The sequence below is a fragment of the Balaenoptera acutorostrata genome, chromosome 20 (assembly GCF_949987535.1).
Source record: "Balaenoptera acutorostrata chromosome 20, mBalAcu1.1, whole genome shotgun sequence".
Taxonomy (NCBI): Eukaryota; Metazoa; Chordata; class Mammalia; order Artiodactyla; family Balaenopteridae; genus Balaenoptera; species Balaenoptera acutorostrata.
The window spans coordinates 61,039,982-61,066,813 of record NC_080083.1 but is presented as its reverse complement, the minus strand read 5'-3'; the positions used below and the strand labels follow the sequence as shown (position 1 = coordinate 61,066,813).

At 42.9% G+C, this 26,832-nt stretch overlaps 1 protein-coding gene and 1 non-coding gene across 12 annotated transcripts in view; one reads left to right on the top strand and one right to left on the bottom strand.

Moving 5' to 3' along the window:
* The window catches only part of KCNJ16 (potassium inwardly rectifying channel subfamily J member 16), a 358,272-nt gene extending 331,789 nt beyond the window's left edge, over nt 1-26,483 (top strand). For 10 of the 11 annotated variants that reach the window (XM_057536933.1, XM_007185589.2, XM_007185585.2 and 7 more), the window contains one exon: nt 23,119-26,483. In XM_057536933.1, coding sequence (XP_057392916.1) covers nt 23,207-24,466 — 1,260 coding nt within the window. In that variant the 5' untranslated portion in view covers nt 23,119-23,206 and the 3' untranslated portion in view covers nt 24,467-26,483. The remainder of the gene's footprint in view (nt 1-23,118) is intronic. The other variant, XM_007185590.2, reaches the window with a different exon arrangement.
* On the bottom strand, nt 7,615-7,721 carry LOC114238326 (U6 spliceosomal RNA). Its single transcript, XR_003623716.2, has one exon. It is a non-coding gene; the product is annotated as a U6 spliceosomal RNA (small nuclear RNA).
* Nucleotides 26,484-26,832: the final 349 nt, after the last annotated feature.

The window sequence follows — 26,832 nt, the reverse complement described above, 5'->3', positions numbered from 1 at the left end:
GTAATGCCTAAAACAAAGATTAAACATAAAACATTAAGATTATAGGCCAATTTAAATTTTGCTATATAATAAAAGAAACTTTAGAAATTGCAAATTAAATCTACCAGTGGATACGTCTACCCAAGAATGTAAAGATAATATACATTAGAAAAATCTATTGATACAGGTAATATATGAACACATTCAAGGAAAAAAATGATCTTCTCAATATGATGTACCCAGTAGATGCAGAAAGCTCATTAAATAGAATTTGAAGCTTATTCATAATTTTAAAAAATCATTAACAAAATAGACAACAAAAGTATATACCAGGAATGCAGCAAATACCATATTTGTTTAAGCTTTTCTTTTTAAAAGCCCTTCCCCCTCCTTCTTTAATTTCCCATGAGCCTTGAAATCATTTGGAGAATTCACAGGGAGCTAGGGGAACATCCCTAGAGGTTCTGAAAGCCCGTAATCCTGAAGGTAGAGTTCAAATGGGCTGCTTACACCAGCGTGACCTTCCCAAGTGACTTAGCTTCTCTCTGCCTTCTTTTCAAAAGCCTTTGATAATCTCTCTCTCTTAGATATCATTTAATCTCCTTCGATTTAATCTCCTTCGATTATGGTGCCTGGCACACAGTGAGCACAAACTCAATGGAGACAATTATTATTAGCTCCATTTTAGAGAGGAGGGAAGCTCTGATACAGACAGTGATAGTCGGTTAATAGCTAAGCTTAAAGTAATATCTCAAATGGCTCGACTCCTAGGAACATACATCTTGTTCTCAGGTTTGAGAAAATACGTGCCAGTTGCACTCTTGCAATTAGGATGATAGAATACTCATGATATTAAAGGTAGTTCTGGCGATTTACACCAGCCTTGACCCTCTTCTTTTTTTTTTTTTTTTTTTTTGTCTTTCTTATTAGCTGTATTAAGGTATAATTTATATACAATAAAACTCAGACATTTTAAGTGTACAGTTTGATGAATTTTGACAAGTGTATAAGGCATGTAACCAACACCACAATAAAGATATACATCATTTCCATCACACCAGAAAGTTCCTCATGCCCTTTTGCTGTCAGTTTCTTTCCCTCACCTCTAGCCCTGAGAAACCACTGATCTGCTTTTTTATCACGTAGTATGGTCTTCTCTAGAATTTGACCCGCTCCTGACATGGTTTTCTGAGCAGCAATATTCGACTTTCAGCTTCCAGACACCCACATTCCATCCCTGGACCTCGCCTCTCTGATGAGGCCAATCTCCCCAGTGATGCAGCCGAGGTCCAGGAAGGTATGTGGGATGGGCTGGCATCAGGGTGATGAGGGTCAAGAAGCGAGTCCGGGCCGAGGGCGTGCTTTTGTGTGTACGTGGTCTAATAAAGACAAATCAGTCATTTCACATTTTGATCTTTTTAAAAATCAGAACATCTGCCCCCATCATGTTCACTGTGGCTGCTTTAAGTCAGCCAAGGCAAAGTTCCTGGTTTTGTCCAGGTGAAAACTACTGACATTTATGGGACACCTACCATTTTATAATGCTATCTGATTTCATTCTCTTAATTACCCTTTTAAAGGGACGGGGATCAAAAACGTAAAATAACTGGTTGGAATTCACATAGGTAAGTGGTAGACATGAGATTCCAACAGAAATCAGTCTGACTCCAAAAATCAAATATAAATGATGTAGGTAAAGGTACTATTTTGTTTGCATTATGTAAATAATATAAATGGAATAACAGGTTGTGAAAAGAACCTGATAAGACCTTTCTGAGACCCAGACCATCAAAACCTGAATTTGGTTCACCTGCAAGAAATAGTATGTCTGACCTCACAGCAGGATTCAGGGACAGCCTGGGACACAAGAGTAACTGATCCGGAAGCATCTCTGGCCCTTGGAAACTTCCCTGTCAGCCCTTATTCTGGGCTTTCCCTAATTTTTCTCTTAAGAAAATCCATGATCCTGCCTGAGATTTTTTTTTTAATTTAGGACATACACAGAAATACAAAATGAAAATAAAAACAGATCAACTAAAATATAACGTTGATGCAATGAACAAAGGCACACATAATACCAAAACATGGGTCAGTATGGTCTTTCCTCTTGGCATGAAAATATGGCTCATAATTATTAAAATAAAAAAGTAGACCCAAGTGTTTTTACTTTAACGAGAAGATGAGGTCTTTCTGACACTTTATTTATAATCCTCTTGGACAATCTTTCACCATTGTTCATTTCATAAAATTGGAGGAAATGCTATTTAGTGGTTAATGAAAAATAACATAAAGCCTTTAAATCTTTGTACAAAAAGAAGCCTTCAGAATTACCTAGCTCAACCTCCTAACAAATTCAGGGAATTCTTCTATATATATTCTTCAAGTTGGTCATCCAAATTCTGAGTCGATGGTCCTGAAATTCACCAGATCGTTAGAGACACTAACAATAAAAAATTCTTCTCAATACAGAGATTAACTCTACTTCCCTGTAAACTCCATACACAGATCCTGGTTCAAACTTCTGTAGCATCACCCAGCAGGGTCCATTTCTCTACTGCACAAATATAGATGTCCCCTCTCTGCATGTCTGAGTGTGAACTACTTGAGCAGGGTCATGTTTTCATTATCTCAGCACATCTAGTTCAAGTTCAGGGACTATCATTGGTGCTCAGTAGGGTTTTGAATACATGAGTGGATACCTTCTTGAATATCTCCTCCTTCAGTTCTTTCCCTAGTTTTCACTAGTATAGTAACTTCTCCCGAAAAGCAAAATATCCAGAATTGAACGTTATACTTCAGATACGGAATCTCTCCAATTAAACAAACTCTTATTACTTTCATGGGGAGTTCTGTGTGGATGAAAAACTATTTTTGTTGACTCTTGGCCTTGATTTTCTGGGAAAGATAGATTTTTTTCAGCTCAGTGGCCACCCCCCCCCCTCCTCACTGCTCCTCTTCGCTGGTCTTCTGAGCTTGAGATAGATCAGCGTTTAGTGGAATCATCTGCCTAGATTTCCCTGCTGTGAATTTTCCCAGTCCCTAGGGCTTAGGGGACTGTACCCCACATGCGCGCCCCTCCGCTGCCGGTTCTGAGATGGGTCAATCCCTAGGGCACCTGAGTGGCTCTACAACACATGGCAAAGGGCTCAGCCGGAATCTCCTGCCACGAGTGCTGCTTTGAACTCGTGCCCCAGCCCTAGTGACTGGGATTCCTCTTTTCTTTTTTTTTTTTGGCTGAGATCAGGTCCAATTTTTTTTTTTTTTTTTAAAGTTCAGGTATATTTTTCTTTTCTTTTTTTTTTTTTTTTTTTTTTTTAGAAATTCACGTTCTTTTATTTATTTATTTATTTATGACTCTGTTGAGTCTTCGTTTCTGTGCGAGGGCTTTCTCTAGTTGCGGCAAGTGGGGACCACTCTTCATCGCGGTGCGCGGGCCTCTCACCATCGCGGCCTCTCTTGTTGCGGAGCACAGGCTCCAGACGCGCAGGCTCAGTAACTGTGGCTCACGGGCCCAGCTGCTCCGCGGCATGTGGGATCTTCCCAGACCAGGGCTCGAACCCGTGTCCCCTGCATTGGCAGGCAGATTCTCAACCACTGCGCCACCAGGGAAGCCCCCAGGTCCAATTTTAATGAGGAGAAATATTTAGTTTGGGGGAAATCTAACTATCATGTTTTGTGTTTCATGGTTTTGATTCCTGTGTCCTCAGAACCCTTTGCTTACACCCAACTCACAAAGATTTTCTCCTATATTTTTCTCTAAACGCTGTGTAGTTTTTCTATTTTTATTTAAGTCTGTAATAGATCTCAAATTAATATTTGTGTTTAGTGTAGGGTAGGGGTCTAGGTATATTGTTTTCTCTAGGGATATCAAGTTTTTCCAACACCATTTGTTGGCTATTTTTTCTCCCATTGGATTCTTCTCATTTGTTTGTCGAAAAAATAAAATAAACATATAAGTATATATCAATTTCTTAGCTCTCTATTCTGTTAATTTAACCCATTTATTGATCTTTGTGCCAGTAAAGTAATTATTTGATCACCATATGTTATAGTTAATCTTGAAATTATGTAGCATAACGTAAGTCTTCCAAGTTTATGTTTCTCAAGTTCGCTTTGGATATTCTAGGTCCTTAACAACAACAACAACAAAAAACCATCTACACCCTGATTCTGCTTCCAGCAGGTCCTCTCCTCATTAAGGGTTAAAACTTCAGCTATGGAAGGAGGTGAATTTCTTGTAGTCCTTTTCCCCCCAACTGTTTACTATCTGTGTGACCCCAGATAAATCTACCAAACTAGTTAAGCTTTAATTCTTCATCCCTTGCAAACTATTATATATAGGATGGATAAACAACAAGGTCCTACTGTATAGCACAGGGAACTATATTCAACATCCTGTGATAAACCATAATGGAAAAGAATATAAAAAAGAATATATATATATCCCAATCTCTCAATTTATCCCTCCCATATACACACAACTATATTTAAAATAGGTGACTAATAAGGACCTACCGTATAGCACAGGAAACTCTACTCAATACTCTGTAATGACCTATATGGGAAAAGAATCTAAAAAAGAGTCGATATGTGTATATGTACGACTGAGTCACTTTGCTGTACACCTGAAACTGACACAACATTGTAAATCAACTCTACTCCAATAAAATAAATTTAAAAAAATTCTTCATCCTTAAAATGGTGATGATACTGATACCTAGTTCTCAGGATTTGGGGGGAAATGAAACAAATTCATGGATGTAGAGGGCTGGCACCTAAGAAGTGTTTCTTTTCAGGCTGAGGAGCATATGCAGCCCTTATCCTCACTGCGTCTGGATTCCCTATCATCCTGCAGCCCAGCTCCACACACAGGCCCAGGTATTTTTTTTTTTTTTTAAAGTTTTACTTGATTTTATTTATTTATTTATTTATTTATTTTTGGCTGTGTTGGGTCTTCGGTTCGTGCGAGGGCTTTCTCTAGTTGTGGCAAGCGGGGGCCACTCTTCATCGCGGTGCGCGGGCCTCTCACTATCGCGGCCCCTCCCGTCGCGGGGCACAGGCTCCAGACGCGCAGGCTCAGCAGTTGTGGCTCACGGGCCCAGTTGCTCCGCGGCATGTGGGATCTTCCCAGACCAGGGCTCGAACCCGTGTCCCCTGCATTAGCAGGCAGACTCTCAACCACTGCGCCACCAGGGAAGCCCGGCCCAGGTATTTTTGGCCACACGTCTTGGATGTGGTCGCTCTCCTGCCAGGGTGTCTGCCTGCCGCCCGCACTCACCTCTCCTGAGCTCCCCACCTCTGCGTCCCCCCTTCCTTCACGGCCCTCGGCCTCCCACTACATGGCTGTCACACTAATTCACAAAAGCCCTGGGGGTCTTTTCTCCCCACACTGCCCTCCGTCAGCTCAGCTGAACCCCTGTCCTTCCACAATCATGGGTGGACCTGCTTCCAAGGCACAGCCAGCGCCCCTCTCCAATGGGCAACCTGAAACCCCTGGCCTTTGACCTTAGGGGTCTGGCCGTTCTCTTGCCTATTAGTCCACACACATCAGATCTGGCGCCTAGAAAGGCATTACCAGATTCTCCCCAGATGCGTGCTCCCAGCCGTTGGGGTGATCCAGTGAGCTCCCCCGGCCCACAGGCTGCAGAGCGAGCAGCCGTGAGCACCGCCAGCCGTGTTCCACAGCCAGCTGCTGGATCAGCCTTAGCGATCATCTCCCGAGGCTGCAAGGCTCAGAATATGGCGGTCCTCTGGCTACAGTGTTCCAAGGTGTCCCTCCAAAGCGGAGGAAGGCACTCCCTTCGATTTTAAAAATTCTGAATTGTAATGACAATATGTTCATCACCCTTGGGGCGTTTCTTTTGCAATGGGGATAGAAATGTGTTTTCTCTCATCCCAACCTTGGGTTGCTTTGTATTCTTTTATGAGATAGTCAGTCAGCTGTGGCCATGACAGCAGACAGCATCGAGGCTCAGAAAAAAAATCAAGTGTATTTTCCTCAAACGTCCTTGAGACAGCAGATGTGGCACAGGACCACGTGGGAAAGACACCGGGGTGGTCCAGAGGCAGACGACAGCAGCAAAGGGGAGGTCAAGTCACAGCTGGCTTCTATCAGGGTTTATGTGAGAAAGTCAAAGCAGGGCAGGATGAAGAGCTTAGCTGTGGCTAGTTTGAATGATTCTGGAGAACTCTGGGTGATAAGGGTTGTTCCTAGCTGCTTGATACCTGGCCCTGCGATGATGAAGGCAGAAGAATATTGCCTTCTTGGGCGTACAGCCTCCTGGAGGAGATGTGGCCCTGGTTGAGTTAGTTTGCGTATCTAAAGCATGCTCCGGGCTGGGTCTTTTTCTATCTCTAAGGATTGGCTAGCCCTGAGAAGGGCAGTCTCTCTCCCGCCAGAATATGTCTTTGTTTTTGTTTTCCTTTTAGGATGTCAAAAGATCATAATAGACAGAAAATTTTAAAACCTTTACAATGCATAGGTATTCTTTCATCTGTGGCTTGAGCTGACAGACAGACCCTCCTTTGTCACCTAAGAAATTCAGTAAAATGAATCTCTCTTTACTGCTACTAGCCTGCCACTGACCTAAAGCCCTTTCAGCTTTGGGTCCCTCTTCTCTACCCTGAATTTTTCTGTATTTACTAACCACCAGTCTTGTATGACATGGCAGATTTCTGGTCACGGTTTTAGTGTCCTTGAGGAGAGCAAGCCAATGTCCTATGAACCTCAGGGAAAATGGCCTTTGCCTAGTTACAGGGATTCATAAACTACCTAAACCATGTAGAGGAGGGCTGGGAATGTTAATTCTCTAATTCACTGATGAGGAACCACACACACACATACACACATCCTCTCCAGTACTGGCTCTTCACGATTAGGGCTAATCCTTCCATAAGAATCAAGCTTCTGGCTGCAGAAGAAATTAATGCCAAAATAAGTCTGTGTTCTTTGGATCCAAGCAGTAGGAAGCTTTATCCTTGCCGCTTTCCTCAGGATGCTCTGTGACATCATCCACACTGGGTTGTTTTTCCCTTTGTATTCAAACACTTTGGCTTAATTCCAAAGGGCGTCCAAAGGCAGCAGACCTTCCCTGCAGCCCACCCATGGGCCGTGTAATCTCACAACTGGAAGCATTCGGCTCCACGAAGAGGCATCGCCCAATTCGCTCTCTTTGATAGCATCAGTCCACTCCCACCCCAGGCCCGGGCTTCCTCTGGCCTCTTTCCTTGCGGACCCTCTCTAGGTTCTGAGTGGTTCAATCCAGTGGTTTTGCTGGTTGACGGTCACTGGGGCTTGTGGATACTGGTGTGCACATCGTGGGCTGATCTTATCAGTAGAGTGGGTAGATGTGTCTCAGGAAAGCTTGAAAACAACCACAGATGCTGAGATATTTTCCCACAGCCTGCATATTTAAAGTTACAGGAATAGCATACAATCTCCTTAATTCTAGAAAACCTGGTTCAAGCCTTATCTACAAAAGATATGTACATCCAAGAGGATGACATTAACTTTTTTTTTTTTTTAAGAAGGGAGTCATTTTTTTTTTTAAACATCTTTATTGGAGTATAATTGCTTTACAATGGTGTGTTAGTTTCTGCTTTATAACAAAGTGAATCAGCTATACATATATCCCCCCAAATATGGAACGCTTCATGAATTTGCGTGTCATCCTTGCGCAGGGGCCATGGTAATCTTCTCTGTATCGTTCCAATTTTAGTACATGTGCTGTCGAAGCGAGCACCAGGGAGTCATTATTTTTTTAAGTATTTATTTATTTATTTATTTTTGGCTGTGTTGGGTCTTCGTTTCTGTGCAAGGACTTTCTCTAGTTGTGGCAAGCGGGGGCCACTCTTCATCGTGGTGCGCGGGCCTCTCACTATCGTGGCCTCTCTTGTTGCGGAGCACGGGCTCCAGACGCGCAGGCTCAGTAGTTGTGGCTCACGGGCCCAGCTGCTCCGCGGCACGTGGGATCTTCCCAGACCAGGGCTCGAACCCGTGTCCCCTGCATTGGCAGGCAGATTCTCAACCACCGTGCCACCAGGGAAGCCCCGACATTAACTTTATGCACCATCTAGAATCTAGTTACAGAGACCTGGGTTGCAATCCTGGTTCTTTCACTTTCCACCTCTGTGATAGATAGTGAACAACTTCTTTTCTCTAAGTTTTAGTTTGTTAATTTGCAAAGCAAAAAAAATGGTAAAATAAAACAAGCATTTCAGGTTTGTTGCTAAAATTAGGGGAGAGTGACACAGAACTCAGGCACTGAGAGAAGAGACCCAGCTGGACAGAGGGGCAGGTGTCACTAGCAGTGTGGGCTGGGAGCACAGAGAGACGCCTTGATTAGCATCACAAGTTGCCTATGGGCTGGACCTCCCAGGCCGCATCATTCTGAGCTACTTGGAGGTACTTTCTGACCGCTGAGCCATCACTTTTTAGATAATCGAGGTTTTGATTAGTGCTGTTCTGTTGAACTGACAGTAAAGTCTCCTTGGCAAAAGGAGCCGGCCGGGGAGTACATCCTACAGATGGATAAGGTCAAAAATCCTTAAGTGTTGCTTCATTACAAAGAGTGTTCTTTGATTCAAATGACAAGGATGGAGGTCATGAACAGCCCTGCAGGGGACAGGAGGTGGACACCAGCTTTGCTTGATGGCACAGGCATAGATATTGTGTTCCCATGCCAAGGCAACCGTGGACCAAGAGCCCAAGAAGCAAATGGAAGCTCTTGGTTGATGGTGCTGGGGAGTGAAGTTCACAAGATTTTGGGGTCATGTAATCAAATCCGAATGATTAACAGAACAAATATCTCCTTATACTATCGTGTCTCCTCTCTTGATTGCCTGTGGATGTGGAAGCTGGCATGGATGTATTCACAAGCTGTTGAACATCTGTCTTTGAGGACTGGCTTCTAATTTTTTTCAATGAGGGCATCCAATCTCTCTTTCTACAGGAAATTTGCATGAGATTTGGGAGTTCAAACTGTCAATGATATTTACATTTCTCAGTTAAAAAGCCAACATTTCTTCCTCTGGCCCTAAACTCTATGCGTGGAAAAAGCTGTTTTAGTTCATAGCATATTCTTTCTGTTAAGATAATTAAACTTCTGCAGGACTGCCAACGCTCATCAATAGAATGAATTTTTCATAAATGTTATCTACCTTACGTGGGTGCAAACTGGCATTTTGATTAAGTTGAAGCCAAAAGTTATTTTATTAGCAGAGAAAACCTTCCTCTACCTACCCTGCTCCAACCAGCCTCAAATAAAAGGAGGCCATGCTGGCTACAGTTACAATTGTTATGAATGATTTTTAATAAAATCAGTAGCTAAAAATTGTTGAATTTTCAAAATATATTGGAACTCTTTCTCCATGTCGCTATGCTGTGTACATTCTTGGCTAAGAATGAATTTTGATTTGGATGTGGGACATCCATTTGTTCAAGCCAAGCACCACTCAAATTTCCATAGGCAGATTATCTGCTGGATGAATTAGCCCAAGGAATTAAAAATGAAAATTCCTAAACTGCCTTTTGCTCAACTACCCAGAATGTTCCCCTTGATTACATCCTGCCTGTCTGATAGCTTGACTTCAGGTCATTTTAAAAGCCAGCCATGTACAAAAATGGGGCATTCTTTTCAGAGCCTGTGATTTATTCCAAGCCAAATGCAAATCGATTTCTCACTTCTTTCCTTCTGTGGCTTATCTATGCCACCGTTTTCCTTCCTTGGCCTAGAAAATCAAGAATTAACCACAAAAGCAGAATGCTGGGGAGGTACCTTTGCACCTTAAATGCTGAGAAAAGTCTCAAACCTAACTACCTTTCTTTTGGGTCTACTACGTGATGTCACTTTGATATTCTTCCACCAGAGAAGCCTCTACTCTCAGTGGCCTGTCTTGACAGAGCGAACGTGGTGTACTTGGCAAGACTGAGCAGCTCAAGGGCAGTAACTGTCCTCATAATCCTCGGGAATAGCCCCCCAATGCCTCAGGTACAGTTAAAAGTCGATTGAATTGAAGAATACACAGAGGCTGTTTCCATGATCTTTTCCAGCTCAGCACAGGCATTGGTATGATAGAGTCTCTTACAGCGCACGTCTAAACATCTTAGCAGGAGAGGTAAGGGAAAAGTGCCCCCGTCTGCCTCAAACTCAACTCCCCAGTGTTCCTCCCAGTGAATATTCCAGCCTAGAAATGCTGGGAACAGAACCACTTCTCTTTTTAAGAGAAGTCTTGCTAACCTGGGTCACCTCTGTTTGTATAGGCATTCACAGATAATGACATCTAACCTTCCAACTTAGGTAGGGTGATTTATTCTTCTTCTCTAGCACTCTAGTGGAAACTGAAGTACAACCAGTGGAGAAGGTATAGAAAATGAAATGCATGGAAATCCAAGAGTCTATCTAATGCACTAATTTCTGTCAGCTACCTAAATCTTCTGTTATCTGTTTTAAGAGGCAATGCTTCTTTGCCAAGTACCCTTGAAAAGGCTCAGTCTAATAGAAAGCTAATCTCATGTGATAGGCAACCCACTGCTTAAAGTATTGTATCAATAGGCTGTCTATCTGGATCTTCCTAGGGACATCATTTGTCTTGTATTTTAAGACCTTCTCAATTTATCTGTATCAACGAGGGAAAATGGGAATGGAGATAATAGCCAATAACAGCTGTTTTGTTTTCCTTCCCAATAAAGACATCCTGGGTTTTCATTTTGACAGCTTAAAACAGAAATTCAATCATTTAAAGGTCAAAGAAGTAGTAGACATTATCCCAGGAGTTCCTGATCTATGAGCAAATTACATCTGTGAGATCAAAGATGCCCAGAAGGTTGAACAGACTAATAAATAGACTCTCTGTAATTGCCAAAAGGACAATTTGCAGGCGGTTCTCACAAAACGGGAAAATAACGACAGAGAGATAGGACTTGGTTTTCTGTTGGAATACTATACATACCAAACTTGGAGAAGGTCAAACATGACAGCATATACACTTTCCATAAAATATATTTGTTCTGGAATGAACAGTTAAGTTCAACCCAAGCAGCTCCCAAACCAAAGTACACAGGAGCTATTCAAGGCCAGTCATAGGTAACCTGGCACTTAGAAAGCAAAGTGGACGACTAGTACACAATAATATCTATTCTTAGTGATACTTGTGGTTCTTCTGGCAGCTCTGTCATGGCTCTTTGAAGGTTATATCAAGGCAGTTAGGTGCTAGAAGGGACCTTTAAAACAAGTCTGGAAATTGCCAGCCTCATGATTCTTAGAGGAAAAAAAAAAAAAGGTAGATAACTCTCAACCTCTTTCCCTCACTCTTTCTCTCTCCTCATTGGGATCTATACTTGAAGGAACTGTAGTCACAGCTACAAGCATTGCAGTTAACTACTCATTAAATACCAAAGACTGTGGAAGGAGCTTTGGGGACATAGCTCATTTACTCGCCCTAGCAACCTATGACCTACATTTTTTCATAAGGGCAGGCAGAGGCTCAGAGACTAACATGTAGGGGGTCTTACTAGTGATCGAACAAGCCTCTGAACTCAATTTCATGTCTGTTAGAACCCGTCTTCTCCATTCTTGAAGCTTTAACATGGTGGATCTCCATCTTGAGGATATATAAGAATCAACAGGGGAGTTGGGCAGGGGAAGAAATCAAAATGATTGGGGGTGGGATCCAAAGATCTGGCGGTATAACGACGTGTTCCCCTAGGATCTCAGAAGCAGGCTGTAGTAGACCGCACTTTGAAAAACACTCTACTGCTTGCAGGGGTATCGGAATGAGGTTTCGGAGTTCATGAATAGGAGTTATGAAGAATTGGCTAGGGCCAGCTCTTTAGGCAAATCTACATCATAAATACCTAATTGCCTTCTTCAAATTCATCCATTTCTAAAGATCGTTTCCTTGTGTCTTAAAAGTCCATTAACATAGACCTTAAAGTAGTCAAGTTGCAAAATAGCACAATTTTTAATATCTTCTTTCCAAAGTGATTGCAAATATTAGGATAAAAGAAAGATTCTTAAAACAGACTTTGGTATACCAAGCCAAGAAGCGAAGGCATTAGCAGTTTAATAGGTTTTGGAATGGGGAAGGGAGACAAGAGGGCACTGAGGGAGAAGAACCGCATTCGATGCTTGTTGAATTTGAACTCTGCTTTATGTAGCCCTGAATTGTGACCAGCTGCTTTCATGATTTCTCCAATTGGTCTCCAGCGGCCAACTCTGACCCAGCTCCCTCTTCCCCCACTTCCTTGTTTTAAATGAGATCTGGTTTTACTTAGATGAATTAAATGTCACTATATTTGTTTCTGTGAATTGTTCCAGCAAAAATTACAGCATCAGTGTCTGACTTGAAATGTCTGTAAGACTGTCTGCTTCTCTGGGCTATTTATAGTTGCCTTTTAAACACTCTAATAAATGCTTTTAGCTAGCCATTGGTTTGCTCCCCCTTTGTGGAGCCTCAGAATCGGTACACTTCAAAGGACCAGCTGAAAATACCTGTTTTTTTCTTCTTTGCAAAAGTAATGCATGTTCATTGTAAAGTTTTTGAAATTGTAAATAGACAAATAGAAGAAAAGGGGGGAGAAAAATAAAAACGATCATACCAGAGAGGGCCACAATTCACATTTTGTTTCTATCATTTTGTCTTTTCTCCATGTTTAAATGTATTTAAACTTAAAAAATCATATTGTACAAGCTGTTTTATAGTCCTCTTTCATTTTTTCCACCAAACAATATGTTTTCTATTTTTTTCTGTCAATCTTCTACTCTATCACATTTAATGGCTACATTAAATAGAATGAGTAATGATATGATTGTACCATTACCTATGAAACAATCCCACATTTATTAGATGGCTAAGCCGTAGCCAAAACTTGCTACTACAAATAGCCCTACAAATTAGCCATGTCTCTCTGCTCATTCATGATCGTTTCTTTAGGATACATTTCTACAAGCGGAATTGCTAGATCAGAAGCTGAGCCAAATTCATGGACTTTTGCCACATGTACCCAACTCACCTCCAGAAATAGTTCAAATTAAATATGTATCTATATAAAATATAATGTAATATTATATCTTTGAAATGACAGTATAATAACATGCATTCCTGTTAGGAGAACCACATTTCTAATCATTCAATCCTCATTTTAACAAATTTTATTAAACACTTTTTAGTGCCAGGCATTTTTTTTTTCAACTCCAGATTTCCAGAGAGTTCTGCAGCATAGTTACACGCAGTTACCATAGTAAAAATTGTCAGTTCTAGGGAAGCTGCTAGGCAAAAGTGGATAGAAAGACTTTTTTTTTTTAAACTATGTATGAACTGGCATCTAGGACAGGGGAGAGGCCAGGTACATGGAAGGAACTGAGAGCTGGTGTTTGGAGAACTGGCAGGGTTGGTGGTTTTATGGATCTAGGAATGATGATTCTCTTGCTAGGACTGAAATCTCCTTGAGGACATTGCATTGTTCAACTGGTCTTATTCAATTATTTGTTAGTTCACTCCTTCAAAGTCTAATCAGTGAGGGTCTACATGCTGCTTATCACTCTAGCTGCTGAGGACACGGTGGTAAATAGGACGAGGAGAACTTTTCTCAAGGAATTTACAATCTATCCCGTGGGGCAATCCAGCCAACAAACAAACAAATCCATCAGTTGGAGGTAAGCATTTTGAAATAAATAAATCACGTTAACGAGACAGAAAATAACAGTATGGGGGCGAGTTTTAGTTTATATCCTCATCAGACAAGGCCTCTCTGGAAAGGTGGCCTTACGGATGAGGCATCAGTGATGATAAGAAGCCACACAGGCAGAAAAGGAAGTGCAAAGGCCCTGGGGCAGGAACATCCTTACTTGTTAGAGTAGAGCTTAGCAAACTTTTTCTGTAGAACACCAGATAGTAAATATTGTCGGCTTTGTGGAGCACGTGGTCTCTGTTGGCAACTACCGGGTCTACAGGGGTAACGTGACAGCAAGTAGCCACAGGCCATGAATAGGCAATGGTCTGAACGTGTTCCAGTAAAAGTTTATCTACAAAACAACCAGAGAGCTGGACATGCCCCATGGACTGTAGTTTTCTGCCCCCTGCATTAGTGAAAAAGGGAGATTTGATGAGGAGAGAGAGTGAATGGTGAGAAGACTGGGAGATAATTTTCAGAGATGGGCAGAGGTCAGATATATACAATCCGTATACAATACTGATTATGCAAATTACTCTAATTGCAATGGGAAGACACTGGATGGTTTTAAGTAGAGGAGTGACATGTTTTGATTTTATTTTTAAGAAGAGTAGATCCGCATACAGTAAGGGCAGAAAGAGCAGGTCTCTTAGGAAGCTGTGGTCCATTGAAGACCTGGTCCATTAAAGACGTGGTGGTTTTGACAATGATGAGAAGTGAGAAGTTCTAAGATCTGCTTTGAAGGTGAGCCAACAGGACTTGCTGCTCGTGTACATAATGGGAGTAAAGGAGAGTGAGAGACCAGCACTCTTGCATATAGGAGACACTTTTAAAATGTAAATTAAACTGAATTGTAACTGAGTGCTTTCTGTTTCAAGAAACAAAAGCTATCCCTGGTTATTACAAGCAGAAGAAAATACTATTGAAAAGATATCAGGTAGCTTACAGCATCAAAGGAAGTATGAAGAGAAAGACCCTGACTTGAGCAAAATCAAGAGGCCAAATGAAAATCTAACCTCAGGGACTGTCTCCCCGGAAGCTGCGGCTTGTGTCTTTCTCTGAGTGATTGAGATGTGCACCATCACACCACTGGCCTCGTGACTCTTGGTAGTTGCCTGGAATAATAGGATTCAGCATGCTTCTGTCACTTCCTCAGGAATCAGTCTTGTTTGTGAAGTTCTGATTGGCTACTCCACAGTCAGGTGACCCTGCTCCAGGTGGTGCAGTTCTGATTGGTCAGTCCAAGGTCAGGTGACCCTGCTCCAGGTGATGCAGTTCTGATTGGTCAGTCCAAGGTCAGGTGACCCTGCTCCAGGTGGTGCAGTTCTCGTTGGTCAGTCCAAGGTCAGGTGACCCTGTTCCAGGTGGTGCAGTTCTGATTGGTCAGTCCAAGGTCAGGTGACCCTGCTCCAGGTGGTGCAGTTCTGATTGGTCAGTCCAAGGTCAGGTGACCCTGCTCCAGGTGGTGCAGTTCTCGTTGGTCAGTCCAAGGTCAGGTGACCCTGCTCCAGGTGGTGCAGTTCTGATTGGTCAGTCCAAGGTCAGGTGACCCTGCTCCAGGTGGTGCAGTTCTGATTGGTCAGTCCAAGGTCAGGTGACCCTGCTCCAGGTGATGCAGTTCTGATTGGTCAGTCCAAGGTCAGGTGACCCTGCTCCAGGTGATGCAGTTCTGATTGGTCAGTCCAAGGTCAGGTGACCCTGTTCCAGGTGGTGCAGTTCTGATTGGTCAGTCCAAGGTCAGGTGACCCTGCTCCAGGTGGTGCAGTTCTGATTGGCCACTCCAAGTTCTGGTGACCCTCGTCCCGGTGTAGGGTGAGGAAAGGCTGCAGTGAGAAGTGGCTTCTGCCATCTCCACTGGCGTCATCCTATTCCCAGTCACCACCGTATCTTATTATCCAGTTATTGAAATGCCTTTCTGCCTTACCTTCCCATGGCTGCTGTTACACTTCTCCAGCCAATTTTCCATGGCACAGCCAGAGTGATCTTTTAAAAATGCAAGCCTTATCATGCTGTGCCCTCGGTTAAGGTACTTCAATCGCTTCCACTGCTCTTGGGAGAAAGACCCAAATCTTTAATTCTACCCAGTAGGTCATTTATGCTCTGCCTCTATCTCTCTTTCCAGCTTCAAATCCCCGACCCTACCACCACCCCATCCCCTGCCTCGTATTCAGTTCTTTGGAAAGCATGCCCTGTGCATCTCTGAGTCACAGAGCCTCTGCAAATGCTGTTCTTCTGCCTGGGAACCTCGTTTCCCCTTTCCTCTTAGACTTGTCCTCATCGTTCAGATTGTAACTCAGACATCCGTCTCTCCCAGACTCCATAAGGACCCAGTGTTATAAGCTATTGCAAGAAACAGAGGAGAAATATTCGTCCAAGTTAAGGGTTAAAGGAAGATTATAAGGACAGCTTCCAAGGTGCTAGCCATTGTAGCCTTTTATATTATGCCATTCATTCCTTACAAAAACATTTTGAGATAAGTCAGCTATTGTCCTTATGTTTTAAATAAACACAATGCGGCTTAAAGATATTTGTTAAGATGCAGATATCATACAACTAAGATGTGGTAGAACCATAACTAGAATCCAAATCTTTGATCTCCATATTCCTGCCTTTTAACTGCGCTACTGGAGGACCATATTGTGGAACTTGGACTGTGCCCCATGGTAACAGGAGAAGGATATTTACATTTCAGAATAATCACGCTGGATGAAAGTGGCAAGAGATGAGTTAGCAGGCTGTTAGGTAAACCAGGTAAAACCAGGTTCTTAACTGATCAGGAAAGCTTGAATTCAGTGATAAAATGCAGATGAGTTCCTGTAATGATAGGTTCTTGTGAGAACCAGGCCTTCAGATTAGCTGAGCACAAAGGATGCAGCAGCCAAACTGCGCCTATCAATAGTGAGAGCCTTAACAATGAGAGCGCCTCAAACTAACTAGGGCAACAAGGCGTGAGCTGAGAGCATTTTTACCTACAGCGAGAGCCAGGAGAATTGAAGAGCATCTCTCAGCTCCAGTGTCGGGTCCCGGACCCCCCTTTCTCCCATCATGCTTGTGAAGTGTCACCATCGCCTCTGGCTCCCGACCCTCTCCGTATTCGTACTTCATTTTGCTTTCTCCTTGGGATTTACGCCACGGTCTGGGTGATCATCTCCTTTTATTTATCGATGCCCAACTCTCAAATGCCAATCCCACAAGGGTGGGACTCTTCACTAATTCCTGAAGGTGGGTAGGTCTAGCACATATAGAAGCTCAATTTTTTAAAAATGAAAAAAAAAAAAAACAAACAAGAATGAAAACAATCAGTCACAAATTCTCCACTGGAGGGTTTTAGAGACCACTGGGGAAGTCCTTTCCTTACACAACCAGGGGAAATTGAACTGCGGTCTCTTAGAGAGATGCTAAGATCTCATGATATCCAGCCTCTGCATGAAGCCGGGTCCCACTCAAGGTAAACTCTGAGCAATGGGGGTTGACATCCAACCAAGACAGAGACGGGCAGGCTGATTTTCAAGATAAGAACAAGAGAAACCATAAGAGCTGTCTCAGTAAAGCAGGTACATACCATCTAAGACAAAGAATAAGTATGATAAGCGCCTTGTGAATTTCTTTAACCTGTTAACTTTGCCGAGCTTGTCACTCTTGTTTCCTTTAGGTTGGTTCCTCAGAGTAAATAGCAAAAAAATTCTTAGCGTGAGCTGGAAATGTATGTATCGTGTATATATGAGTGTGTGTGTTTTGAGAACAAGGACTAGGGGATTTTCCATTTGGTAACAGTTGTGAAAGAGAAAAGAAAATGACCCGGTCCCTGGGGTTTGGGGGAAGTGGTGAAAGGACAGAGAAGTGGCCCAGGTGGCTTAATGGTAGGAAACAGTGGTGACATCCACATGTATTGGGAACCACGTGTTGCCTGCCCTGCTGTCATACAAATGGGAAGCTCTCCGAGAAAGAGCATGTGCTCTGATATTTTACAGAAGGGGCAACAGTGCTCGTGGGATCCAGGTTCAGGAGATAATCACTGAACAACTGCTGTGGGCCCAGCACGGTGAAAGACGGCTGCCCATCCCTGTCTCGTTCAAACCTCGCGATAACTCAGTGGCATCGGTGACCCCACGTCAGCAGTGAAGACCCTGAGGTTGAGAGAAAAGTCCCTCGCGATGAGGAGGACAGACCCGGAACTGGCATCTACCTCCCATGCATGGTTTCTCTGCAACACCAAAAAAACATTTTATTTCAGGCTATTTCTTAATAATGAGGTTATTCTATTTCTAAACCAGAACAATCGGCTGTTACAACTCGTATTATTTTGGTACTGTCCTGACATCCAGAAAATGGAGAAACAGAATCCCAGACTTCAGATTTCTTCTACTTCTTTATAAAGCACAGCATCCTTTGGGGTGAGGCGGAATTTACACAGGTGATACATATGACTTAGCGGAAAACGGCGCTGGAACAAGGATCTCCAGATAAAGTTACGAGTAATATTGTCAGGCTGGGTTTCTGCTTCTTCTCAGCATCTACAGCAGTTGGTTGATAACATATTATAAGTCCCTTTCCTATGATGAAGCCCCTCTATTCCATAAACTGGCACAAATCTTTCTAAATCGATTCAGAAGGAGAAACTGCAAGGTCATATCAGGGAGGAGGTAAAATCGATGGTCCCTGAGAAGTTGGACCAGGGATGGAGGGTAGGGCTGGGAGGCAGGAAACAGAGAGGGAACAAAAGCTTTAGGTGAAGCCACCGCCTGCTCTGGGGGTGACAGCAGCCGAGAAGGAAACATGAGATACCGTGGCTCTGTCAACAAAGGAGGCACTGTTTGAAATCAGGGAGTGCGTGGAGAAGGACGGGCAGTGTCCAGCGGGGACGGCGAAGCAGGTGTGCAGTGGCTGGATGTCAGGTCCACCTAAGAGCGTCTGGAGGTCTTATGAGAATTCCAGGCAAGATAAGGCTCAGGCTTAATTCTAAGGCAAGAAGCTGTGGGACAGGTTTGGAGCAAACTAACTTGTTTGGGTTCTCTCCTAACTCGTCAAACCCCTCTTTCTTTCCTCCTCGCCGACCAGAGCCTACCCCAAGTGTCGTCAGATCACATGTCCCTGGACCTCCCTGTGGCCCCCTTCCCTTTTCCCTTACCACAGACTCTACCAAGAGGGTCTTCAAAGACAAGGACCCGCATGCAGAATGCAGGCCGCACTTTCTACTCTCTACCCCGTCAACTCTCACGTTTCCACCAAAATTTATCTCATCTCACAGTTTTGCCAGGAAAGTAACTTGATTACTGATGACTTCATGAAACTCATTTACATGCTAAAGAAAGTACTTGTTCACCTCAAAGGCCATGGGCATGAAAAAGTGAATTTTACCAAAGATATTTTAGACCTTTATTTGTGGAGCATCTCAAATTATACAGAGATGATTACTATTGCTATTCATATGTTTATATTAAGTAGATGCTAGGGACAAGTTCAAATTTTATTATCAAAGTGACACAGGATTGTGAAGTGTTAGCCATTGTGTTATATACCTCAACATGCTAATGAAAAGCTTAGGTTTGAAGAGCTACTTGCAGAGTGGTCTGCTTGGTAAATGGCTGAATTTGAGAGGACGTGGCAAAATAGCAGAGGAATTGCTTCCGAATTGTTGAGTCTGACTGAGGCCCTTTTGTGCATTGAGAAAAGGGGACAGGTACACAGCCTACTCCTTTGTTTTGTTGAAAATATTCCCTGTCGTTTCTATAGCCCATTTGAAATGTGCTCTATTCATAAAGGTTTCTCCTTGAATTCATACAAAGATCTAAAAACCTGGGGACTAAAAGCAGATCTCACTAGCCAAAGGAGATTAAGGAACATTTTTTAATGTCTTAACTTAGTACCATGAGCAAGGTCTGAGAAAAGTCATTGTCAGGATTGGGTCTGCTCACCCCTCTGACCTTCTCTCTCACACGTGTCTGCAGTGCTTTCCTGAGTATCTTTGCAAATTGTAATGAACTTGGATGGCGTTCTCAGGAAGAGCCACCATCCTCACTGCGCATTGCCTCTTACTCTACGCCACATTTGTAAAAGGACCCCATGTCACGACAAAGAAATTGCATGCAATGACAAAGGTCCTTCCTTACCTCTGTCATTAATCGCCCGGCAAAATAGTTTGAAACTGGTGTAGAAGAGGGACCTTAGATTTAGCATTTACTTTTGAGTTTTGTATCCCACTATTTTGTAATTTCAGTGATCATATTTCCATTTTTATTTTTAAAGAAAGGAATTTTGCAATCAATGAAATAGCCACCATCAGTTTCAGGAGAGCAGGGAACACAGCGTGTGAGAAGAACTACAGAAGTAGGAACACTGAAAATACTTTTTCATCATGGAATCGACGGGGACAAGATAATTAGGAAAGCATTAAGGCAATTTTAAAGCCCGGCTTCAATTCTGAGAAAAAACAAATGTTAAATATAGAATGTCCAGTCAATCAGTAAGCCTTATCCTCTGTTACTTAATGGCAAACGATTGGAAAAGTGCTCAAGTTAACACAACATATGAAAAAAGGGATTAATAAACATCTATGTTGTCTAGCCATTTTTTTTTTTTTTTTAAAGGATTTTCTTATTTATTTATTTATTTATTTATTTATTTTTGGCTGTGTTGGGTCTTCGGTTCGTGCGAGGGCTTTCTCCAGTTGCGGCAAGCGGGGGCCACTCTTCATCGCGGTGCGCGGGCCTTTCTCTATCGCGGCCCCTCCCGTCACGGGGCACAGGTTCCAGACGCGCAGGCTCAGCAATTGTGGCTCACGGGCCCAGCCGCTCCGCGGCATGTGGGATCCTCCCAGACCAGGGCTCGAACCCGCGTCCCCTGCATTAGCAGGCAGATTCTCAACCACTGCGCCACCAGGGAAGCCCTGTCTAGCCATTTTTGACAAAAGGGCTGCTGTAAACTCCTTAGCTCATGGTGTAGGCTGAGAAATGGTTAATATTAAATAAGATTAGTTTGGTTATGATCTATCATTTAGCTTGAAAACAATTGTCTTTTTGGAAATGCATCATCTACGTGGTGGGAGAATCAAAGGATAGATGAATCAAATGTATGCATTTAAACAGAATCTGAAAGCTTTTCTCTGGATACGTTGAAATGAATGATCATGATAATAACCCACTGCAGAGGATGTGATGGGTTGGGGGTAGAATTCTCACAGCTGTTACCTTGGATCCCTGAAATTGTTACATTATTCAGAAATAATTTTTCTACGTACTCACATTTGCTCCCTTGTAGCTTACATTAAGTGAAACTTCATTCACCAATTAGCATACTGTTGAAAGTATATTAAAAATGGCTTGTTTATAACAGCTGTTGGCACTACTGGAATTCATGAAGATGCCAACCAAACGCCATTGCAAATAAAAACCTTTCTTTTTCCTTTCGGTAGCAGGAAAGAGCAGAGTCACACGGTAGCTCTTGATTTACGAACGGTGCTTTCTCATTCTCAGACTCCCACGATGCGTGCAGTTCCCTTTAAGGAACTGGGTTAGAAGGAAGCCTTTACCAAGAAAATAACCCTATCTCCAAATCTGCTTCTTAATTTGCAATCATGTGGGCCTTTGATTATAACTGTCCCGTTCTCATGCCTCGAATGATCATGTGAGGGAGTGGAAACGGACGACCTTGAATAGCTTCTTGTTTGTAAAGTGTCCTTCAGTGGCAAATCAGACAGGAACCTACAAAGAATCACATATATTCTGGGCAAAATTTGTGGGACTGTTTTACCTTTAACATCCCAATAAGCATTTTGTCAGCCTTGGGTCCCATCCTAAAAGTATACAGTTGTCTCCCCGAAACACGGCTGAAGTGTTGACCAAAGAGAGGCTGTAACTCTTTAAAGCAGATCTGGGGGACGGCTGGGTGAAGTGGCCAGGGCGGGCGGACAGACAGGGAGAAACGCGGACACACCTTACAGGACATTTTGGCTGTAGCCAGTGTCCATCCTCCCTGTGGTCCACCAAACAAAGTGTTTAGTGTAAAGAGGGCCCGATCCCTGGAGAAGCAGAAAAATGATTCCTGTTGACTGGAGGGAAATTAACTCATTCCTCCCTTTTCCTAGCAGAGAAGGCGCTGGATAAGTACTTGGTGATTAATTGCCTTGGTTGGTTTCAAGGGGCATCTCCATGTCTGGAACAGTATTTACGCCCACGGAATGTTCTGTGCTGCCCAGTGGCAGGATCCTCTGATCCAAAGCCTCCCCTCCCCCTTCCACGCCCCTCCGGCACCTGGCACAGGTAGACGATGTGGAAAACATATTCTAGTGACTACTAAACTGTTACCATTGGGCCCCAGTGACTCCTTTTTTGGCAGAAAAGTAACTAAGGACCATTTGATATTGAATGTTTAAAACATACTTTCAGGTTTGAGCTGGAAAACCATTGGCCTATATCAAGGATGCTAAAAGCAATAATAACAGTATGTATCCATATAACTTGATCTTTTAAAGACTGAATGGATTTGGAGGGAGGAAGATGATTTTGCCCACTCAGAGCTGTGAAACCCTCAGGAATACAGTGGTGAGAGGAGTCCAATTGCAGCATTCTCCCTTTAAGAGGGAAACAAGATTAGCAACCTTGGCAAATTTTCGGCTTCTTTTCAGAGGGAAAGAGAAAAGCTTCCAGTGTCAAAAAAAAAAAAGAAAAAGAAAAAAGTAAAAGAAAGAAAGAAAGAAAAAGAAAAAAGAAAAAAGGATGGATGTTTTGAAACAAAGGCAGAAGCAATTTTATACTTTATTGAAAGCTTACCTGGGAGTGGTTTTAACTCCTCTGGGGTTAAGAAAGATTTTTTTCCTCTCAAGACCGAAGGTGGAGCTAGGGTAAAGGAGTTGAATCTGAAATAACATCCCTGTCAGTTCTGTTCTGTCCTGAAAAGTACACAGGGAAGAAAAATCTCCGTGGAAGAGAGAGGAGGCTACAGGTGCAGAAGGCAAGTGACCATCTATGATACAACCTGTATGTAAGTTACATTGTAACAGGAACCTAGAAACCCTTAATTGCCTCCTTTTTCTAAGGAAAACCATCTGACTTAAACAGAAAGCCTCTAAGGCGGCTAGACAAATACCCGAGTTCTATTTTGCCTTTTTACATTACAGATTATTTTGTTTTCTAAATGCCCTCAGGCCAGAAGAGTCTACAAAATCAAGACATTTTTTTTTTTTTTTTTTTAATGTCAGGTCAGGAGAGGTAGTGAGGACTCATTTGGGATAATCATAGTGTTTACTGAAGCCTTATGCATGTATAAGAATGTTATTTTCTCTAATCGCATACTTTGTTCCTGTAATGACTGAGTTGAATTCTAAACTGAACTGAGTAATCAATACTTAACGCCTCTATCGTGCAAATGAAGTCTTAGCTGTTTCAGATGGCATCAGATTGCTTCAAATGGGGCACGTGGCTCTAAAGACGGAAATTAAAAGCAAGTGTGTCGACTTTTCTGTTTTTCAGGTTTGAAGTGACAACTCACACATAGCAGCACCCCTAGGACAGTCGCCGCCCCAGAAGTCACCCGGATGCCCAAAGGGCATTAGAAAGCATGAGCTATTACGGCAGCAGCTACCCGATCGGGAACGTGGACCCCAAGTACCCAGGCTACCCGCAGGAGCACGTTCTAGCCGAGAAGCGAAGAGCAAGGAGACGTCTGCTGCATAAAGACGGCAGCTGTAATGTGTACTTCAAGCACATTTTTGGAGAATGGGGCAGCTACGTGGTGGACATCTTCACCACCCTCGTCGACACCAAGTGGCGTCACATGTTTGTGATATTCTCTTTGTCTTACGTTCTCTCCTGGTTGGTATTTGGCTCTGTCTTTTGGCTGATAGCCTTTCATCACGGAGACCTGTTGAGTGATCCCGACGTCACGCCTTGTGTGGACAACGTCCATTCCTTCACGGGCGCGTTTTTATTCTCCCTGGAGACCCAAACCACCATCGGTTATGGTTACCGCTGTGTCACCGAGGAATGTTCCGTGGCCGTGCTCATGGTGATCCTTCAGTCCATCTTGAGCTGCATTATAAATACCTTCATCATTGGGGCTGCCTTGGCCAAAATGGCAACCGCCAGGAAGAGAGCCCAGACCATTCGGTTCAGCTACTTTGCCCTCATCGGCATGAGAGATGGGAAACTTTGCCTCATGTGGCGCATTGGTGAATTCCGCCCCAACCACGTGGTAGAAGGCACGGTCAGGGCCCAGCTTCTCCGCTACACAGAAGACAGCGAAGGGCGGATGACGATGGCATTTAAGGACCTAAAGTTAGTCAATGACCAGATCATCCTTGTCACCCCAGTAACGATCGTTCATGAAATCGACCATGAGAGCCCCCTGTACGCCCTTGACCGGAAAGACGTGGCCAAAGATAACTTCGAGATTTTGGTGACGTTTATCTATACTGGCGACTCTACCGGGACTTCTCACCAATCCAGGAGTTCCTACGTTCCCCGAGAAATTCTCTGGGGCCATAGGTTTAATGACGTCTTGGAAGTGAAGAGAAAGTACTACAAAGTGAACTGCTTACAGTTTGAGGGAAGCGTGGAAGTCTATGCGCCCTTTTGCAGCGCCAAGCAACTGGACTGGAAAGACCAACAGACCCACCACGTGGGGAAAGGCCCGCCCGCCCGAGGACCCCGCGCATCCGACACCAAGGTCAGAAGAAGGTCACTTAGCGCCGCTGCCATCGTCAGCAGCTGTGAAAACCCAGAGGAGACCGCCGCCTCCACCACGGATGAGTGTAAGGAAGTACCTTACCAGAAAGCTCTCCTGACTTTAAATAGAATCTCTGTAGAATCCCAAATGTAGTCCTGAGTTGTCAGCACGAGGGCTACCAGTCAATCGTTTTTTACCGCCTAGCCAATCGCCTTAAGGCAAGTAGTCATAAACAGAGCTTTTAAAGAAGGTGATAGCTGTCTTTGATGGTGAAGGAAGATAAATAGAGCAGGTTAAACTTGATAAAAGATATCTAAACATTACATCGTATCCAGCTGTTTAACTTTTTTTTTTGGCTAGCAAATTTTGTGTTAGAGATGCTATTAAGAGGCCTAATGGATTAATTTAAATTTCATCCCCTTTTGTTATTCCGTATACTTGTATTGTCAGTTGGAGGTATAATATTCAATAATAGGGAGCAAAGGTAGGACAGTGGGATAATAGAAAGTAGAAAGGAAAATAGCATGAATAATAAAAATTTTAAATGGATCCACATTGAGAGTATAATGAGTTACCTATAAAGACATGATATCATTATAATCAAGATGCGCAGGGAATGCGTTCGGTAGATTGTCACATTGAGCTGTTTAACTGTGAGATCAGTCCCTGTGTTTGGTCCCCAGGGTGTCTCGGTATCAGCTGGCAGAGGCAGTGGCCATAGGAAGTAACAATGCCTCCGGTTCTGAAGGTGAATCCCCTGCCACTTGCCAGGTAACGATCAAGCAGTGCTAGAAGCTACTTTTTCTCTCATCCGTGAGGCAGAAGAAAAGTTGGCGTTATTACTCAGAGAGGTATTTCTCTCTTAAATGCTCTGTTTGACTCCAACAAGTGGCTCTGTGTGGAGGAGCAGAAATAAGGCAAACCGGAGCTTTGTAAGGTGGGTGACAAGGGGACTGCTTCTGTCCACCTCCCCACACCTTCTTTGAGGACAAAGGATCGGGATCCTGGAGATGGGGCGAGGGAACGGAGAGCCATAAACATCCTCAGACTCTTTGAGAGAAAGCGTGTTCCTGGGTCCTGGAAGACTGGAGCTCTGGCTACACAAGGGATGGAACCCTTTTTTTTTTTTTTGGCAGTTGCGGTGGGGTTAGCAGGTGGGGAGGCTGAGAGGGGAAAAGTATTTATTTGTGCCTAGAAGCAATTATGTATGTTTCCTGTCTTGGTCACTTTAGAAAACACAAATAACTTGAATTGTCTATTTTAAGAAATGCTTCCATTGAACTTGGAACAATCATTTAAACGCAGGATTTTGTGAATATAATTAAGGTGATTTTAATGCACATTATGAAGTGGATCAGCTAAGTGCTTTAGAATTGCTTAAATTGTAGGACAGGAGATAAATGTGTATACTCTATTTCCACGTTAAAAGATGTTAATCATGATTAAACACAAATCCAATCATCTACGAGTGAATAGTCACTCACTCTAAGCTTTATCAGTTGAAGACTTATCAGCTATATTCTGAATTATCTGTGTTATTTTTTACATTGTTGCTGAGCTGGTAATAAGTATATGCCACAGCTTTTTATTTGTTTATTTTATTTAAATATATATATGCACACAAATAGTTTTTGCTTTTTTCTGGAAAATCTCTCTCTCTCTCTCTCTCCCCATTTAAATTAAAGCACACAAGTAAATTTTACTGAATCCCAGAGTCCAAGATTACCAATAGAAGTAAAATGTATAGGTCTATAAAGTTTTTCTTTTGTTTTCCTTCTTTTTTCTCCTTTTTCCTTCTTCCCTCCCCGCTTTCCTTCTTTCCTTTTCCTCCTCCTTTCTTTTGCCTGTGAGCAATAAAGTTATTTTATGATGCACAAGTGCAAAGCTTGTATTCCTGTTGTTGTATGGATAAGAGATCTGTTCAGGTCACAGGTTGCAAAATTGTCCTGAAACTTAACATCAGAGTGCTAAATAATGCATTTCTTTTTTCCAGTCTTGTTTCAGGAATGCAAAACCCATGTTTTTTAAATTGCACATGCCCTGTAGATTTGGATTTTGGAGCAGCAATTACTCAGCTAAATTAGAATATTACAGTCTACCAAGTAGAAAACAGCCAACACTACAACAAACAAACTTGCCCCCTTTCCCCCCTTTTTTGGCATGTTTCACACCCATCATTCACTTTCCTTCCTGGACTCTGCTTGTTCACGATCTTGCTTTGTTAGTATCAGGATAGAGGTGTCAATGTCCAATAAATACACTCTGTCGGGCTACGTGCCTCTTCCATCAAATTCTCTTACCCAGAATAGAATGTACAATCAGCAACCCCATGTAATATTTATCTCCCATTTTCTGTTTAGATTGATAACACACTTTGACACCCCAATGAGTTACTTAATAATAAAGATCTTAAAATTGTGCAAAAAAGTGTGTGCCTATGCTAGTGGAAATTCTGTGGGTGTGGTCAGCAGGGGGGACAGAGCACCAAAACTGAGATTGCTGTTTCATAGAGTTAGGAT